General features: G+C 44.4%; 2 protein-coding genes across 6 annotated transcripts in view; both read left to right on the forward strand.

Moving 5' to 3' along the window:
• LOC122913033 (solute carrier family 22 member 10-like) overlaps positions 1–16,530 on the forward strand; it is a 46,521-nt gene extending 29,991 nt beyond the window's left edge. For 3 of the 5 annotated variants that reach the window (XM_044259508.1, XM_044259511.1, XM_044259509.1), the window contains one exon: positions 1,822–3,144. In XM_044259508.1, coding sequence (XP_044115443.1) covers positions 1,822–1,893 — 72 coding nt within the window. In that variant the 3' untranslated portion in view covers positions 1,894–3,144. Of the gene's footprint in view, positions 1–1,821; positions 3,145–16,477 lie in introns of those variants that run through there. The other 2 variants (XR_006385697.1, XM_044259510.1) reach the window with 2 other exon arrangements.
• Positions 16,531–17,549: 1,019 nt separating this feature from the next.
• Positions 17,550–17,976, forward strand: part of LOC122913034 (solute carrier family 22 member 9-like) — a 34,175-nt gene continuing 33,748 nt past the window's right edge. Inside the window, exon 1 of the mRNA XM_044259515.1 lies at positions 17,550–17,951. Coding sequence (XP_044115450.1) covers positions 17,550–17,951 — 402 coding nt within the window. The remainder of the gene's footprint in view (positions 17,952–17,976) is intronic.

Consider the following 17,976-nt stretch of genomic DNA (forward strand, 5'->3'; position numbering starts at 1 on the left):
GAAACCCAGCGTGACACCTGACATAAAACACAGGAGAACTGTGCCACCTGGTGGGCCGACAGACGCGATGGAGGCAGGGATCTGATGGAAGCTGAGAACACAAGAGGGGAGACTGTTGGTTCTTCTGTGAGGACTTCCTGAACAGCAGCAAATGGGAATTCCCTGCTCCTGGGATGAGAATAGGGTGAGGCCAATCTCCCCCCACCCCACCACCAACACAGACAGACTTCAGCGAGCAGCACAGCGCCCCTAGTGGAGACCGTAGCTTCTTACACCAAACCCTGAGCCCCGCCGGTCCATCTTTACTAGGGCAAGTCAGGCTGAGAACCATCGCAGGAGCCCTCTCCCCTAGAAGACCAGCGCATGCACACACCAAGTCTACTGATCATAGAGTGCTGCTGCCAAGCTTCAGCTTTAGGGGAGATAGGATCTAGCTTCCTTTAACAAGCCGACCAAAACACACCTAGTTAGAATTTGCCATGCAGAGGACAAGTTTTAAACACTCCCCCTACAGGCAAAGAGAAACTCTGCAGGGGACTGACTCCAGGGAAGAAGCAGGCAAAACGCAACCACAGATTGCATACTCTGAAACACTTCCTGAAGCACGAGACCCAAGAATGTATCGGACCTCTTCTTAATGCAACCATCACTCTCAGGAGCGGGAATATAATAGGCTTTCCTAACATACACAGAGACCTAGACAGAATGACAAGATGGAGGAACTCACCCCCAAAAGAAAGAAGAAGAAGAAACGACTGCCAGGGATTTAATCTGATGAATATAGAGATGAAATAGTAGCAAATCAAATCCAACAATGCATTAAAAAAATCATACATCACGATCAAGTGGGGTTTATTCCCAGGATTCAAGGGTGGTTCAATATTTGCAAATCAATAAGAGAAAGAATAGAAACCATATGAACATTTCAATAGATGCAGAAAAAGTGTTTGACAAAGTACAACATCCATTCATATAAAAACCCTCTGCAAAGCAGGTCTAGAGGGAACATACCTCAACCTAATAAAAGCCTTATATGAAAAACATACAGCCAACATCACACTCAATGGTAAAAAATGAGAACTTTTCTCCTAAGGTCAGGAACAAGACAAGGATGTCCACTCTCACAACTTTTATTCAACATCATCCTAGAAGTTCTAGCCACATCAATTAGACAACAAAAAGAAATAAAAGGCATTCGAATTGGCCAGGAAGAAATCAAAATGTCACTATTTGTGGATGGTATGATACGGTATATAGAAAACCCCAAAGACTGCCAAAAAGACTACTAGAACTGATAAATGAATTCAATAAAGTCACAGGATTATGAAATCAATGTACAAAAATCTGTTAAATTCCTATACACTAATAATGAAACAGAGAGTAAAATTAAGAAATCCATCACATTTACAAATGCACCAAGAATAAAATATTGAGGAATAAACTTAACTAAAGAGGCGACAGATCTATACTCTGAAAACTATAAAACACTGATGAAAGAAATTCAAGATGACACAAAGAAATGGAAAGACATTTCATGTTCATGGATTGGAAAAATACATATTAAAATGTCCATACTCTTCAGGGGCGCCTGGGTGGCTCAGTGGGTTAAAGCTTCTGCCTTCGGCTCAGGTCATGATCTCAGGGTCCTGGGATGGAGTGCCCCATCGGGCTCTCTGCTCGGCAGGGAGCCTGCTTCCTCCTCTCTCTCTGCCTGCCTCTCTGCCTACTTGTGATACTCTCTGCCTACCCTGGGATCATGACCTGAGTCGAAGGCAGACGCCACCCAGGCACCCCGGATCCTAGTTTCTTATTTCTTTGCAGGCACTGCTCACTTCACTCCTCAAGGTCTCCTCACTTCAACTTGTGGAAGCCCGACAGCATCCCCAACTCTGACCCCTCGTGCCTCCGGCTCTCCTCTCCTTAGACCCTTCCTTCAAGCAAGCTGTTGTGCCTGCTGATGTATCCTTTTGGGGACACCAGAGCTAAGGACAGGGATCACCCAAAGGCTTCCCGAATTTCACCTCCCACCGTGAAAAAAACTCTGACTACCCTGGCCTCACCCACACGAGGCTCTGCTCTGTGAGACTGGAAACTCCACAGAGTCAGGGGTAGGAACGGTAGGATACCAAGTAGGATGCCGATCCCATTCTGTCTGTGCCTTTTGAAACTGCCACGTGCCCCCTAGTAGAACCCTGTGGACTTGGCCATGTTGTGTGAAGTACCTTTTCTCCATGTTGTGCTTGGGACTCAAGTCAATGAATGTGGTTGCTCACTTTCTCAGGAAATGTGAAAGTGGAAATGCCAAGTGAATCCTTGAGACTCACTGGCCATCTTGCTATCTTTCTAGGTAAGTGTACAGTCTGGCTTTAGAGGAGGTCCAGGTTCCATATCCAGTCGTTTCTCCTCCAACTTAGAACACTGCCTCTCATGTGTGTGTACTCGCCGCTGAGAACCCAGCTACTTACGTCAGTGAGGGGAAAGTGGCAGAGGAGAACCTCACTTCTTACTCTGACCTTTACACCCAAACTCTGCCTTTCTCCTGTTGCTCAGCATGGCCTTCTCCTGCCCAAAGCCAACCCCTTCATTTTCACAAGGGGTCTCGCTTCCTCATCTCTGCTCAACGACTTGACTGCCATCATCTTTCTTTTGCTACAAAACTCTCATGAGTCATTCTGCTTCCTGTTCTCCCTCCTGTCCCATTCTTTGTATTTAAAAATTCTTAACTATGGAACTTATTTATGGACAGAAGACAGTTTTAAAGAGGCATTCATATGTACACCACCAAAATGAAACTGATATTGCCTGTTTGCTGGGCGGTGTTGGTACAGAGCTTTCCTTAAGAAAGGAGGAGGGTTCTGATCCTGGGGAAGATGCACTGCATCCGGTCTCTTTAACGGAATGCATCTTAAAAACAAGAAAGAAGGCAAGGGGTGACTATTTTAGACTGTGAAAAGTATATTCTATTAACATATTAGTATGGGTGGCTCACTCAGGTGTCCAACTCTTGATTTTGGTGCAGGTCATAATCTCATGGTTGTGAGATCGAGCCCTGCTCTGGGCTCTGTGCTGGGTGTGCTTGAGATCCTCTTACTCCCTCCACTACCCCTCCCCCCATAAACACATAAATAAAATCTTTCAAAAACACATTAGTGTGGGGCGCCTGGGTGACTCAGTGGGTTAAGCCTTTGCCTTCGGCTCAGGTCGTGATCCCGGGGTCCTGGGATCAAGCCCCGCATCGGGCTCTCTGCTCAGCAGGGAGCCTGCTTCCCCACCCACCTCTGCCTACTTGTGATCTCTCTCTGTGTCAAATAAATAAATAAAATCTTAAAAAAAGCCACATTAGTGTGCCTACTAATAATAGCACAAAAATGGTTAAGGGAAGAAATAGAGCTACAACAGAGTGAAGTTTCTACGTCATACTGGAATCTAAACATAAAATGGTTTCTGATTAGTTATGACATGCGCTGTCAGCTCTAGAGCGACCGCCGAGGAAAAAAAAACCAAAACAGTTAAAAATCCTTAAATGAACTTAATGATACCCTAGAAATAGTCACTTGAAACAAAAGGTGATTTTGGTTTTGTTTTTTTTTTAAAGATTTTATTTATTTATTTGACAGACAGAGATTACAAGCAGACAGAGAGGCAGGCAGAGAGAGAGAGAGGGAAGCAGGCTCCCTGCTGAGCAGAGAGCCCGATGTGGGACTCGATCCCAGGACCCCGGGATCATGACCTGAGCCGAAGGCAGCGGCTTAACCCACTGAGCCACCCAGGCGCCCCAAAAGGTGATTTTGAAAGAGGACCAGAGGAACAAAATAGGACGCATAAAGGGAAAAAAAAGCAAAACAATCGATGTGATGCCAACCATATCAATAACATCTATAATCCAATCAAAGTGGATAAAAGCAATACCCAGCTGCATGCTGTCTTCAGAAAATATACTTTTGATTCAATGGTACAGATTAATGGGAAGTAACAGGATATAAAAAAGACATACCATTCGAACAGCAGCCACAAGACAGATAGTGTGCTTGTACAAATATCACAAAAATAGACTTTAAGATAACAACTAAGGCAGGACACCTCTGTGGCTCAGTCGTTAAGTGTCTGCCTTTGGCTCAGGTCATGATCCTAGGGTTCTAGGATCGAGCACCGCATCAGGCTCTTTGCGCAGCAGGGAGTCTACTCCTCCCTCTCCTGCTCCTCCTTTTTGTGTTCCCTCTCTCGCTGTGTCTCCCCGTGTCAAATAAATAAAATCTTAAAAAAAGAAAAAGACAACAACAAAGGAAAAAGAGGGACATTTCAGGATGATAAACAGGTCAATTCATTAGGAAGATATAATAAGCATGAATATTAATCAGCATGAACCCTAAAACACATGAAGCAAAAATCGACAGAAGCGAAGGCAGATGTGGAAAATGCAACAATAATAATTGAACTTTCCATAACCCACTTTATGAAACAGAGAGAACACTAAGGCTGACTATCAGCAGGGACACAGAAGACTTAATACCATAAACCCACCAGACCTAACAAATACAGAACACTTTCCCTTACGACACATCACAATATTCTTCTCGTCAAAATGCTTCTCACACAAAGCATTCTCCAGAATGGATTACAGATTGGCCTATTAAAGAAGCCCTTAGACACAGTCAAGGATTGAAATAACACAAAGTAATGCTGTGGAGAGAGAATTGGGTCAGTTTCTTTCCAGTTTGATGTGGAGCAGTAGAATTATCCTGAAGTCTCCCCGCCATGTTTTCCCATGATGCTCCTTTTGCAATAGGGTTACCAGTGAACACATTTCATTTACTTTGTGTTTTGTAGTCATTCTTTTTTTTTAAAAGATTTTATTTATTTATTTGAGAGAGAGAGAGCATAAGCAGGGGGAACAGCAGAGGCAGAGGGAAATGCAGTCTCCCCACTGAGTAGGGAGCCCAACTCGGGACTCAATCCCAGGACTCTGGGATCATGACCTTAGTCAAAAGCAGATGCTTCACCAACTGAGACACCAACTTCACCAACTGAGACACCCAGGTGTAATTCTTGAAAGGATTCTTATAAAAAGAAAAACAAGTTGGGGAATGGATGGTGACACCAGAAAACAATGAAGAGATGCTAGAAATTATGGTAAATTCTCTGTCTTAATTGTAGTTTTAGAGCTTCTTCCTGGATACGGCCACAGACAGCCCCTTAAAGAAGGTTCTGTCAGCCCTCTCTTTCTGAGCCACATTTTTATTCCTTTCAGTATTCCCAAAGTTCTCATTTTTATGGTAGCAACCGTTCAAAGTAGCCAATCTTATCATGTACATGAGGCACAGACACAGATGGGGCCATCAGGCATAGCTCCTTAACTACACCTCTGTAGTTCTGTAAGTCTTGTCTAATGCTACGTAACAAGGCTCCTCTTCACCCAATTCCCATTAACATGCTCTGCATTTTCCTGTAGCCCTCTTACAATTTTGTTAAATTAGCATTTGATGAGTGGAGCACAGGACACCGGGTGGTACCCTGTGGTTCAGTGAAAGATCACAGGAGAAACTGACATAGAGAAGTTTACGACTTGAGGTCATACCTTGAAGGGCAACGTGGGGAGATCAAGGCAGGTGCAGACAGAAAGAGCAACAAGACTTGGGGTCCATGCCCTTATTAGGGGGTGTGGGTGGCGTGCTTTGAGTTTCTCTGAGCTAGGGCTACATTGGTCAATGCAGACCAAAACAGTAGGGTTTTGGTAATAAAGCCCATGGGTGGGTCTTATTTCGAGGAGACTTGGTAGTTACTGTGGGGTGACTCTAGGGCCTAATTTGTTTGGAGACTCTAGGGCCAGGAATTAGCATTAGAGAGTGGGGTAAAAGTTCTGCCTATTTGGAGAAACCACTTATTGTTTAAAAGCTTGAGGTTAAGTGTCTGACTTAACCGATGCTTGAGTCAGTTAAGTGTCTGATTGGCTCAGGTCCTGATCTCAGGGTCCTGGGATTGAGCCCTGCATCAGGCTCCCTGATCAGCGGGGAGTCTGCTTCTCCCTCTCCCTCTGCCCTCCCCGTGCTCATGCTCTCTCTCTTTATCTCAAATAAATAAACAAAATCTTTTAAAAAGTAAAATACAATAAAAGCTTGAGGAGCATGTCTCTGAGTAGGCCATTATGTCTCTCTTGGTCTGGCCATGGGGGGGCCCATAATCTAGGTAGAAATTCCATGAGATCCCATGTTCTGCAACTCATGATTGAACACTTGGGAGGTGAAATGGGCACCTCGATCTGAATCCATGATGTCTGGTGGGTCGAAGGGGATGAACACACATCTGGTTGAGAGGGAGATCCTGTGATGGGAGGTAGCCGGCAGGAGAGAGCTTACCGGCCAGAGTCCAGGTAAGCTACCGGGGATGGTGGATGCATACTTAATAGTTCCAGCAGGGGGCAGCAGTGGCCCGATGAAACACATTTGTCAGCCCTAGAGGGGTCTGTCACCCTGGGGCCAAAGTCTCCCCCTGGGAGACTTTCAGGGTTTTGTTTGGGAACAAAGGAGGTAGTTATCTACCACCAATTTGGCTAGAGCCTGGATGAGGGCTCCCCACAGCCGTGTCTGCACACCCAGTCAGTGAGGGCTGTCACTCCCCAGTGGCCTGATGTAATATGGGCCCACTTAGCACTAGTGGGTACAGCATCTTGGAAGGAATAGTCGTGTCTGGGGCAACGTCTGGTACTCTGGGAAGTCATTCGTGTGGGGTCTTGAGACATACATGTCTTTTGGATAAGGATCTGCAGTGTAGTTATAATGTTTCTGGTGTCTGCCAATGTGTGTGTGCGTGTGCGTGCAGGCACGAATGACCATAACCAGCATGTGTAAGTTGGCTGTTTCTCTCCAAGTGGAGGCACCCCAGGTCGGCTTTCTCTGAATCATGAAAGTACCCTTTTGCCATTGTCTAGGCCAGATGATGAGCCCCTCGGGTACCTCCCAGAACTTGGTAAAAATAAGTGTCCTTGGAAGTCTCATTTGTGTGGCCAGGCACATCGTTACTGATTCTGCTTGTGGGACGGAGCCAGGAGAGCCCTCCTGACCAGGGATTGGCCAGGAGCAGGATGATAAGCTGCAGTGTCCCAGCGGGCTGCCTCGCTTACAAGGATGCTGTTGTTTTCAGTGAGAAACACAATTCCCTTTCCACTTATTTATTTATTTTTTTAAAGATTTCATTTATTTACTTGAGAGATAGAGGGAAAGCACTCAGGGAGAGTGACAGGGAGAAGCAGACTCCCCGATGAATAGAGAGCTCGATCCCAAGACCCTGAGATCATGACCTGAGTGGAAGGCAGATGCTTAACCGATTGAGCCATCCAGACACCCCTCCTTTCCACTTTAGACAGTTGGCTCCAGTGGGCTCCCTGGACCACCAGAGAGGCTGGCATTGGGGGTGCTGCTAGCTGCACCTCAGTACCAGTGGGCAAGGGGCTCAGCATGGGGGAAGCCACATCCTCTTATAATTTGGAAAGGCCCTTAACATGAGGTTTAGCCCTTCCTGAAGGGCCCAGAGGGGCCTCCGCGGCGATGTCAAGCCTCTGCTGGGTTGACTCTCTGACCCAAAGCAGGATAGCACTTTTGTGGGAAGCAGTAGACACTATAAGCTCATTATTGCCTTTTTAAAGGGCCCCGTAGCCTGCCAAGATTTGGTGCTCACATTGTGTGTACCAGGCTGCTGTCTAGGGCAGACGGTTGGTCCAGAACCCATGGGCAACCAGATGGAGCCATGTTTAGACCAGGAATGCCACCGGGTATAATCAGGTGTTGACAGTAATTCAACACAAAATCTGAGCTCAGACGGACTAAAGGCAGGGCCTGCTCTAAGTCACCTGAGGAAGGTTCTTCCCAATGGAAAGAGGCTGATTTGCTTGCAACAGCATCAGTGGGCCTCAGTAGAATGGATATGCATGAGATGTGTTGCCCCCAAGGGTGAGGAGACCTCACACGTGTTGTGCCTGCTGAAGCAGGAGGCTTGATGGTTCGGGGTCGGTGTGTTCCAGAAAGAGGGACTCCGTGGCTCTCAGCGGGCCACCCTCTGCCCAGAAACCTGACAGGAGTGGCCAGGCCTTGACTCTTACAATGGGCAATGATGCATTCTCTCTACTATAAATGTTGTGTCACCAGAAGTAAGTATCCCTGTGTGGCATCCTCAGAGCCTCCCATGATTGAATGTCATCTATATGATAGTGAAGGGGGCAGTGGATTAGTTTGAGTGGATTTGGGTCTTGTCTGCAGAAGCTATGTGCAATGGGGGGCTACTCAGATCCCCGTGGGCAGCCGAGGAAAGGTATACTGGGCGGCCTCAAAAGTGAATACAAACTGAGGCCAAGAGTCTTTGGTCAATGGAACCCAATAAGAAATGTTGGCAACAGCCAGAAAGCAGAGAGAGGCCCTGAGCCTTTGCACACCATCTGTTATCTCTACAATACTGGGAATGGGGCCTCAAGGGCAGGAGCCTGTGCATTTAAGTTCGTATAGTTGATTGTTAGTCTCCATTCATTGGTGGTCGGTTTTAACAGTATCTGGAACTCTTAAAGGGTGAGATGGTAGGCCTGATGATCCCAGGTCTCTAATGAAGGGCCAAAGGCCTTCTGTACTTTGTCTCGGCCAACATTTTGGTGTATTTAATATTTTCACTAGAGGAGGCAACTGGATGGGTTCTCATGGGCAGCTTCCAAGAGAAAGGCCAGGAATTTGGATTTATTCCCAGACATGTCACTGAGTGAGGGTCTTCATACCTCTCCTAGGAAGAAAGAGAGCTAGGCGGCCACCACCACCGGCAACTGTTCTAGAAATACAGTGCCGGTAGACACGTCAAGATTAATATTCACTCCCTTTACAGTTTTACCTGCCATGTCTTGTAGACGGTGGGAAGTTTCCTTGAGGAATTGAGAAGGGTTATTTGGAATTATCATGACTGAGCTTCTATGTCTAACAGGACCACCAGGACTGTAAATGGATGTTTGTCCCTAGAAGGTGGGACAAGCTCCAGGGAGCCACTGAGTCCCTCAGGGTAATGCTCTAGAGGACACTGCTAAGCTGCAGTTGGGGAAGGGAAGTTTTGGGGGACAGAGGGGACCTTGAGACCTTGGGCCACCAAATCTGGGCTCTGTAGTGAGGTAACTGCTTGTTTTAGAGAGAGGAGTTTGCACCAGGGCCATTCAGATATAAGGTCTTTAGAAACCCTAACTGGCAGAGTTGTTCATATAAGGCACTCTCCTGTTTAGAATCATCTTAAGTGTTGCTTCGCAGTAGGGTTAGCATGGGGCTCTGGGACCAGGAAGTGGAAAGGGTATTCTGCAAGGAGCGTTGCAAGGCCTGGAACCCAAGGGTTGGCATTGGGGTTGTGGGCTGTCTGTGTGTGCCCTGTAAACTCTGGGAGTCTGTGTGTCTCCTTCCTGGCAGACCACCATGTATGTTCCCTCCAGGACTCCTGAATAGCATAGAAGGCCTCATGAAGTAAAGGAGTCCAGACTTATAATTGGGGGGAGTCCCTGTAAGAAGGGGCTTACAGGGGTCCCTATAAGAAGAATTCTCTAGATTTGGGGTCGGTTTGGGGCCTCTTTAGAATGAGGTATATAATCCAGATCATCTGGGTTGTTATGTTCAAAAAGATGAGAAACCCATTGGACCATACCAATCTTAGGGAGAAGGAGTTGGGCCTCATCTAGTGTCTTCTGTTGAAGTGGAGCCTTTGCAGTGACAACCAAGACAAAGGGATGTGAGGTTTACATTCAGTGGGGAGCATGATAACTTCCTTAGGTGTTTTAGGTGCCAGCACTGGGTGTTCAAGCCATGCACAGCTCGGGACATTAGATCTTGTACCACCATGCCTCAGAAGAGGGACCCATGATACCCCATAGGGCTGGGGTGGGGAGTGAGTATGACGGCAGCCAGGTATACAGCAATAGAGGGACCGCAGACCCAGTCTTCACTTGCCTTTGTGAGGAGCCATGCCTTCCCCAACGCTAAGGGCCCTGCCTGGTACCTTTATACAGCAGGCTCCACACTTGGATGCCGGTCGCTACTCCCATGTCCCAGCCATGAACTAATGCAACAAGGCCTTGAGAAAAATCATAGCTAATTTACCTAACAGTTGGCTCTACTTAGATTTGTGAAATACACTCCAAGTCTATTCCCTGTGGGGGTAATTCACCCTCTGTGGGCATTAGCAAGCAGAAGACACACCCACCACCGAGTTCTGAACTGAGTTCAGGGAATTCTTCCCTCTCCTTTAAGGATAATGCATGTTCACAACCAGGTAGTTTCATTGACCTACCCTGTAGAATCCCAAAAGTGTAACCACTTTCCTTTTTTTCTCTCCCTCTTTCACTTGTCTTCAGTCCAGGCTGGCAGTGTTTCTGCTGGCGTAAAACTCTCTAGAAATGTGGGCCTCCCAGGAAATCCACAGGAGTCTGAGTCATGAGACCACCCGTCCCACCCAGGTCTTTCCTTGTTAACCACATCTCCCCCCTGACTTCTGGAGTGATGGTGATTGATTTTCCAGGTCACACCTGAAATCACTTTAGCAAGTGATGGCCCAGCCCCATTTCGGATGTTTTCTCCAGAACATTCTTTCTCATTTTTTGCAATATGTTTACGCTAAGAATTTTCAAAATACTTAAGTTCTGGTTACTGTTTGCTTATTATTTCTTCTATGTATGTCTCTCCTCTTCCATCTTACTATGAGAAGCAAGGAGAAGCCAGGTCATGCTTTCAACGCTTTGCTTAGAAACCTCCTCAGTTTGGGGTGCCTGGGTGGCTCAGTGGGTTGGGCCTCTCCCTTCAGCTCAGGTCATGATTCCAGGGCTCTGGGATCGAGCCCCTCATTGGGCTCTCTGCTCAGAGGGGAGCCTGCTTCCCCCTCTCTCTCCGCCTGCCTCTCTGCTTACTTGTGATCTCTCTCTGTCAAATAAATAAATAGAGTCTTTTAAAAAAAAGAAACCTCTTCAGTTAAATATTCAAGTTCATCACTTACAAATTCTACTTTTCATAAAACACTAGAACACAACGCAACCAAATTCATTTGAAAAAACAAGGTTTTTTTTTCTCCAATTTCCAGTAACATGTTCTGTCCATCTGAAACCTCACTATAGCCATCTTTAATAGTCACGTGTCTACCGATATTCTATTCAAGATGGTGTACGCCCTCTCTAAGATAAAAAAATAAAAAATAAAAAACTTTCTCTAAAGCTCTCTCTTTTTTTCTTCCTGATCTCTCAAAAGAATTACCTTTAACATGCATATTTCTACCAACAGTTTCTTCAGGGCAATCTAGGCATTTTCTATCATGCACTTTAAAACATTTCTAGCTTCTCCGCATTACCAAATTTTAAGGCCACTTACTTCTATGCTTTTAGGTATTTGTTACCAAGAGGTAGAACTCCATATGATAGTACCAAAATCTGTAGCAATACCCAGGACAAAGAACAGTAGGGATAGAAGCTATACATTAAGCCAACAAGACAGGCTCCCACTCACATGTCTGAATTAGCTACTGCCACAGCTCAGTGTCAAAATGTTGGGTCGATTAATATGTCAATGTTGGATCAACAACACCATGTCATTTCTCCAGGAGACCAACTAGAACATGGACACCGAACTGGTCATATTAGATCTCTCTCAAGACCAAAGGGGAGTGATTCGTCTTAACTGGAATTAACCCAGACTCTAAGTATTTCTCTTTCTTGCCTTTACAACTCAGCTAGAATAACTGTTCAAAGGCACAGAGGAGCACTGATTCACCAACATAAACGTATTCATTACACTTCATCGAGCCGAAGAAGACATGGGGTGTGAAAAAAAGGCCTGGCAATGGGTTCATGACCACCACATCCCTGATCGCCTGGTTGAAAGTCACACTCTACCACATGGAAGCTGCCAGGATCATAGAGTGATGGGATGGCTTTGTTAAATTTAAAGGGCACTGGGGAGCCAGCTAGGAGACGATAGTATGCAAAAACTGGAAATTATTTCCAAATTAAATGACATACTCTTAATCAATGGCCACTCTATAGTTCTTCATTCCCCATTGGTAGAATAAATAGTTCTGAGAACAAAATGGTACAAGTTGAAATAGCCCCATTTACCAAACTCCTAGTACTCCACTTGGGGATTTTGTTCCCTTTGTCCCTGCAAATCAGGCTATGTATATGAGCGTAGAAGTCCTGGTATCCAGAATGGGAACCTCTCTACCAGGAAACACAGGAAGAGCATCATATATTAAATTATGCCTACCCCACTGTCATGTCCTTTTCCTGGGCTAAGAGGCCAGAATTCAAGGAAAGGAGTCACCAATTGGACTGGATTTTTTTTAATGCCACCTCAATGTCAGCAGGAGGTACAGATGATCTTTCTAGTATATCTACATATTCTTTTCCTCCAGAGTTGTTCCATTGGTGGGGTGAGGGGGGACCATCTTGTGGTACCTCCCTGTCCAACTCCGATGGTAAAGAGACATGGGAACTTGCCAGCCCCTGGAAAGAGCATGGTGTGTAGAAAGTCTGACCTCCCAAAGAGTAGGCCACTGCTCCTGGTATGACTCGTAGACCAGGACTGTGAGGGGTACCTAGAATATGTTATAGCAGAGAGAGGGAGAGAGAGAATAAATAATACTTGTAGACCTTAGATTAGCTGCAATGATGGGATCTGTAGTTCACAGACTAATTTCCTCTTGTAAGTTTTCCCTGAAAGAAGTTATTCCATGGTGATTGAATTTATTATATAAATCATATGCATTGACCCAGCACAAGAGGTGGATTGTGTGGGTAGTTCCTGTACACCCCTAGATACACCTAACCACTGGGAGTTTTGACAGATGGTGGCTCATGGCAGGATTTAGCCCTTGGAATTGCTCTCGGCCAAAGGAAGGTAGATGGTTCAATGTTACATCCCAGGGGCACTGCCTGTATCCAATAATCGGTCAGTGTGGGGTTGCAATGGCTTATTCTGTGCCTCAGTTACAGATGTTTGTGAAGAGTCAAACTTGCTTTAAAAAGAACAAAAAGTTGGTTAAGCGACTGCCTTCGGTTCAGGTCATGATCTTGGAATCCCAGGATCGAGTCCCACATCGGGCTTCCTGTTTGACATGGTATCTGCTTCTCCTGCTGAACTTCTCTCCTCTCATTCTCTCTCTCTCTCTCTCTCTCTCTAATAATAGATAAATATTTTTTTAAAAAATCAAAAACTTCTAGCTATAAAATAAATAAGCAAAAAATAAATAAAATGAACTTCCAGTTATAAAATAAACATTTTGTAAATATAAGGGGCAGCTGAACAGAATCTAATCTTTGGTTCACAAATTAATGTTGTCAAAGGAATGAATGAAGTAGAAAGTGACTTTGAATAAAAAACACAATTTCATTCGAAGTTATGTGGTGTGATCTATTATGACCATCCAGAATTTTTCCAGTATTCTTTGCACAGAATGTTATGTATTCTGGCCAATTTTCTAAAAGCAAGCATTTTAAATCTTACAAACTGAAGTTATATATCAATTTCTAATGCACTATGATTTTTCTCAGTTATCTATTAAGATGACTTTAATTACATACTTACATGGCAGAAAAACTGGATCATTTCTGTATAGAAGACTATTTTCACATGATGCTATTACAAGCACTTGGGAATTTATGTTGTAGGAGGTATTCTTAGAGGTAATAATGAGTCATCTAATAATATGAACTTATGAACTATTTGACTTTTCAAATACATAGAGCATTGATGTTAATCATCTCTAAAAAGCTAGTAGAAACATTTGGTCTACATAGGGCCATTGGAGTCAGATTTATTTTAATGCCACCGAGCAAACAATTGCATTTACTTTAAATAAATTGCAAAATTACCAAATCTACTATTTTTATTATTGAACAAAATACACTACAGTTGTCAACTCTGAATTTCACAGGGCTGTTTTGTTTTTGTTTTACTATGCTTTTGGAACTCAGTCTAACAAAATTAGAGGAAAAGACTTCAGGTTTCTGCTCTGATTTATAAAGGGTATGAAAGATGCCATTGGTATCCTCACAAAAGGGGAAAAAACTACATTAACTAAAAGCAACTATTCTTTGAACCATGAGGGTGTTGAAGTCCAAGTTCACCCACCATTCTCCCAAGCTGGAGAGACAGAAAGCTACATAGAATCATAGCCTACCAGGAACAGAAGCCCCCTGCTGGAGCTGGCAGGAACATTTTCAACCTAACTGAAAAATTACCAGTGTAAAACCAGTTTGGGATTTAAAAGCTCTGGGACTATGAGGCTCCCACACATTCACGGAGCCCCACCAAGTTCTCTGTGTGCAGATCAAAATAAAATGCCTTTTCTTTCCAAGAGAAAAAAAAAAAACAAAGGAAACATTTTGAAATATACCCACAGCCAGAGTAACTGCCCTTGGCTCTGCTCTCTGTAAAGAAGGAGGGTCCTGAAGAGAAACTAGGTTACCAAAACTTTATCTGATGTGGAGAAAGGCAATCAACCGGCTGCAGCCCATCTAGCTTTTCTATCTCATATAAAAGGAGAGAAAAGAAAAAAGACCCCAATAATGAAACTCATCTGAAGATCACAGCACACGGACTCTTACCCGCATCTCCCAAAGAAAAAGAAATATATTCATATTATATAATGTTCTCCCTCCCCAGTATTCAACCATCACATCGACAGGGCTCTGGGACAAAAAACAGTGGATTACCAGGGAAAGAGCTGCACGACCCAGATTCTATATAAGGGATTTCTAGGAGATTCCATGTAAGAAGACCAAAGGCAATAAGAGAGAAGAACAAAGCTAAATAAAACCAAGTACGCTAGAGGAGATTGAAGCCTCTGGCATATACAGATACAGAAGACATTAAATTAAATTAAATACAGCCTGTCATCTAGCCAGATTGACTTTAAACCTCACACTAAAAGCCTGTTTGTCTCCATCTGACCACCCGATGCATCAGACACAAAGCGAACATCAGATGGTCTCAGATAAGGCATAGATTTTTGGAATTATCAGACCAGGAACTTAAAATGACTGAGACAAAGCATGAGAGACTGTGGATTCTGAGAAACAAACTGAGGGTTTTGGAGGGGAGAGGGGTAGGGGTATGCGTGAGCCTGGTGGTGTGTATTAAGGAGGGCACGTATTGCATGGAGCACTGGGTGTGGTGCATAAACAATGAATTCTGGAACTCTGAAAAAATAAAATAAATAAAATAACTGAGATTAACATGCTAAGGGCTCTAATGGAAAAAGTGGGCAATATGTTAGAACAGTTAGATAATACCAGCAGAGAACTAGAAACTCTAAGAAGCAGTGGAATGGAAATGCTGGAAATCAGAAACTCTGTAATGGAAAAGATGGATGCCTTTGATGGGCTCAATAGCAGCCTCATGGCAAAGAGAAGAATAAAATAAGATGAAATCAGAGAGGAAGGTAAACCATAAGAGACTCTTAACTCCAGGAAACAAACTAGGGGTTGCTGGAGGGGAAGTAGATGCGGGGAGGGGGTAACTGGGGGATGGGCATTAAGGAGGGCACGTGATGGAAGGAGCATTGGGTGTTATATGCAACTGATGAGTCACTGACCTCTATCCCCAAAAGTAATAATACGTGATATGTTAATTAATTGGATTTAAAAAAGTATCCATAAGCCTGAAAGCTGGTTTTTGGAAAACTTCTGAACTTAAATGTGGAGTGAAAATAGAATTTTAAAATTTAACAGAATTGATAATTGTGAGACAGTAGCAAACTGTATTAATATTGTAATGGGAATATCAGGAGAGAAGAAGGAGGGAAAGGACCAGCGGAAACTTGAAAGTAACCATGGCTGAGCATCTTTCCAAATTAAGGACAAACACCACATTGAAATCAGTGGCCCAAAGGAGATTGATTTCTTTCAAAAAGAGACACATGCATCCAGGTAGAAATTGTATCATTGTTGCCAGAGTTCGGGGGCAGGTAACCAGGATTGCATGTTAAGTCAATAGAACGGTTTCTTTCGGGAGGTGATGAAAATGTTCTAAAATGAAGTAATCGTTATGGTTTCTAAGTTTTCCCAGATTTTAGACTTAACAGAAAAAAATACTCCAAAGCAGCTATTAAATATGTTCACAAAATTCGTTTGAGAACGAAAGACAGACATGGGAACAATGACCTCAGAGGATATGTCAGTAAAGAGAACGCATGACTTGGAAGGTACAGTTGCTGAAGTGTTAAACCCACCAATTGCCTCAACGGTTGATCAAAATGGTAGCAAAACAGAATCATCAAACGTGAGGCTGGGGCAAGAGGCTAGCGTTATGTCACACGAAGAGCAGAAAGAAAACACACTGGCGAATTCTCCAAGATGGTGTAATGGCCTTTGAAGAACAGAATGTAGCCTTTTCAGATTGGATTCTTTGATTTAATAATTTACATTGGTGGCTCATCCATGTCTTTTCCTGACTTGATAGCTCATTTTTTTTCTTTTCTTTTTTTTTAGGGTGATAACCCCTTGTCTGGGTAGATCACAGTTTATTTACCCCCTTCACCCCCCGAACGGACATCACAGTTGCGGCCAGATTTTGGCAGTGATGGAGATAGCTGCTGCACACATCCCTGTGCAGGATTTTGAGTGGACGTAAGTTTCCATTTTATTTGGGTAAATACCAAGAAGCATGACTGTTCCCGTATTTTCTGTTCAGTTCCTCCACAGCCCATTGCGTGTTAGCCACATGAATGTTTTGTAATATCAGAGGGTCATTTTTTCTGTTCTTCTGTCACTGACTACAGGAAGAGACCCTTAGAGACCGTGTTTTATCCACTGCTGTGTTCCCAGCACAGAAAAGGTCCTCACAAAAGTTATCTGAAGGAATCAACAAGCCTGTGGAAGTCAACCTCTTTAGGAACTTACCACTGCCTTAGCCTCTGCCCTCTGTCACTCTCCACTCTGCCCACCTTTTGAGTGAACTTATTTTTAGTGTGAATTCGTGGTCCGATTTGAAGTGAAGCAGAGGGTCACTTTCTACCAGGGAAGGATTGCACCATACTTCACGTGCTTTTGTTTACTCGGGGTTATTTTCATTAACTCTTTTAATCAAAATCAGTACTACACTAAACCTTTAGGACTTTTCACAGGAAAATCAAAAAAGGTTCCCTTTTGGGGCTCTCAAGGGACACATTCTGCAAAGAACTGGGATCCTTGTAGTAGGTTTATTCTGTGTTATTTACAGATGTGGGGGATCAAAGTCCAGTGCCATTTCAGGACACTGCTGACGAAAAGACTTTTCACAAAGTGCACCTTTAAACAGTGCTGATGGTCAGCTGTTGGAAGCATCTCAGCAAAAATACTTCTCTGGGACTTTAAAGAAAACGGCTACCCACCCGATCCCCAAACAATTTGGAGAATCAGCTTCCGTGGCCCTGGTGGAGGTAAAGCGGGGCCCATTGAGGAAAAAGTGGGGTCAGGATCAACACACGCTTGGTGTGACGTAGTGAATGGAGACCCTTCTCCCTTTGAATTTTTCTAAATAAAGTCCTTTTGCCTTCCACGGGGGATCACTTGTTCAGCCTCGATGGCCTTTCAGGACCTCTTGGATCAAGTTGGAGGCCTGGGAAGATTCCAGATCCTTCAAATGGTTTTCCTTAGTCTCTCCAGCCTCATAGTATACCCTCATGTTTCGTTGGAGAACTTCACGGCAGCCGTCCCTGGTCACCGCTGTTGGGTCCACATCATCGACAATGACACTGTCTCTGCTAACGGCACAGGGATCCTGAGCCAAGAGTCCCTCCTGAGAATCTCCATCCCGCTGGACTCAAACCTGAGGCCAGAGAAATGTCGTCGCTTCATCCACCCCCAGTGGCATCTCCTTCACCTGAACAGGACCTTCCCCAACACGAGTGAGTCGGACACAGAGCCCTGTGTGGACGGTTGGGTGTACGACCAAAGCTCCTTCCCCTCCACCATTGTGACTAAGGTAAGACATCCCGTTTACCTTTTGT

The sequence above is a fragment of the Neovison vison genome, chromosome 7 (assembly GCF_020171115.1).
Source record: "Neovison vison isolate M4711 chromosome 7, ASM_NN_V1, whole genome shotgun sequence".
Taxonomy (NCBI): Eukaryota; Metazoa; Chordata; class Mammalia; order Carnivora; family Mustelidae; genus Neogale; species Neogale vison.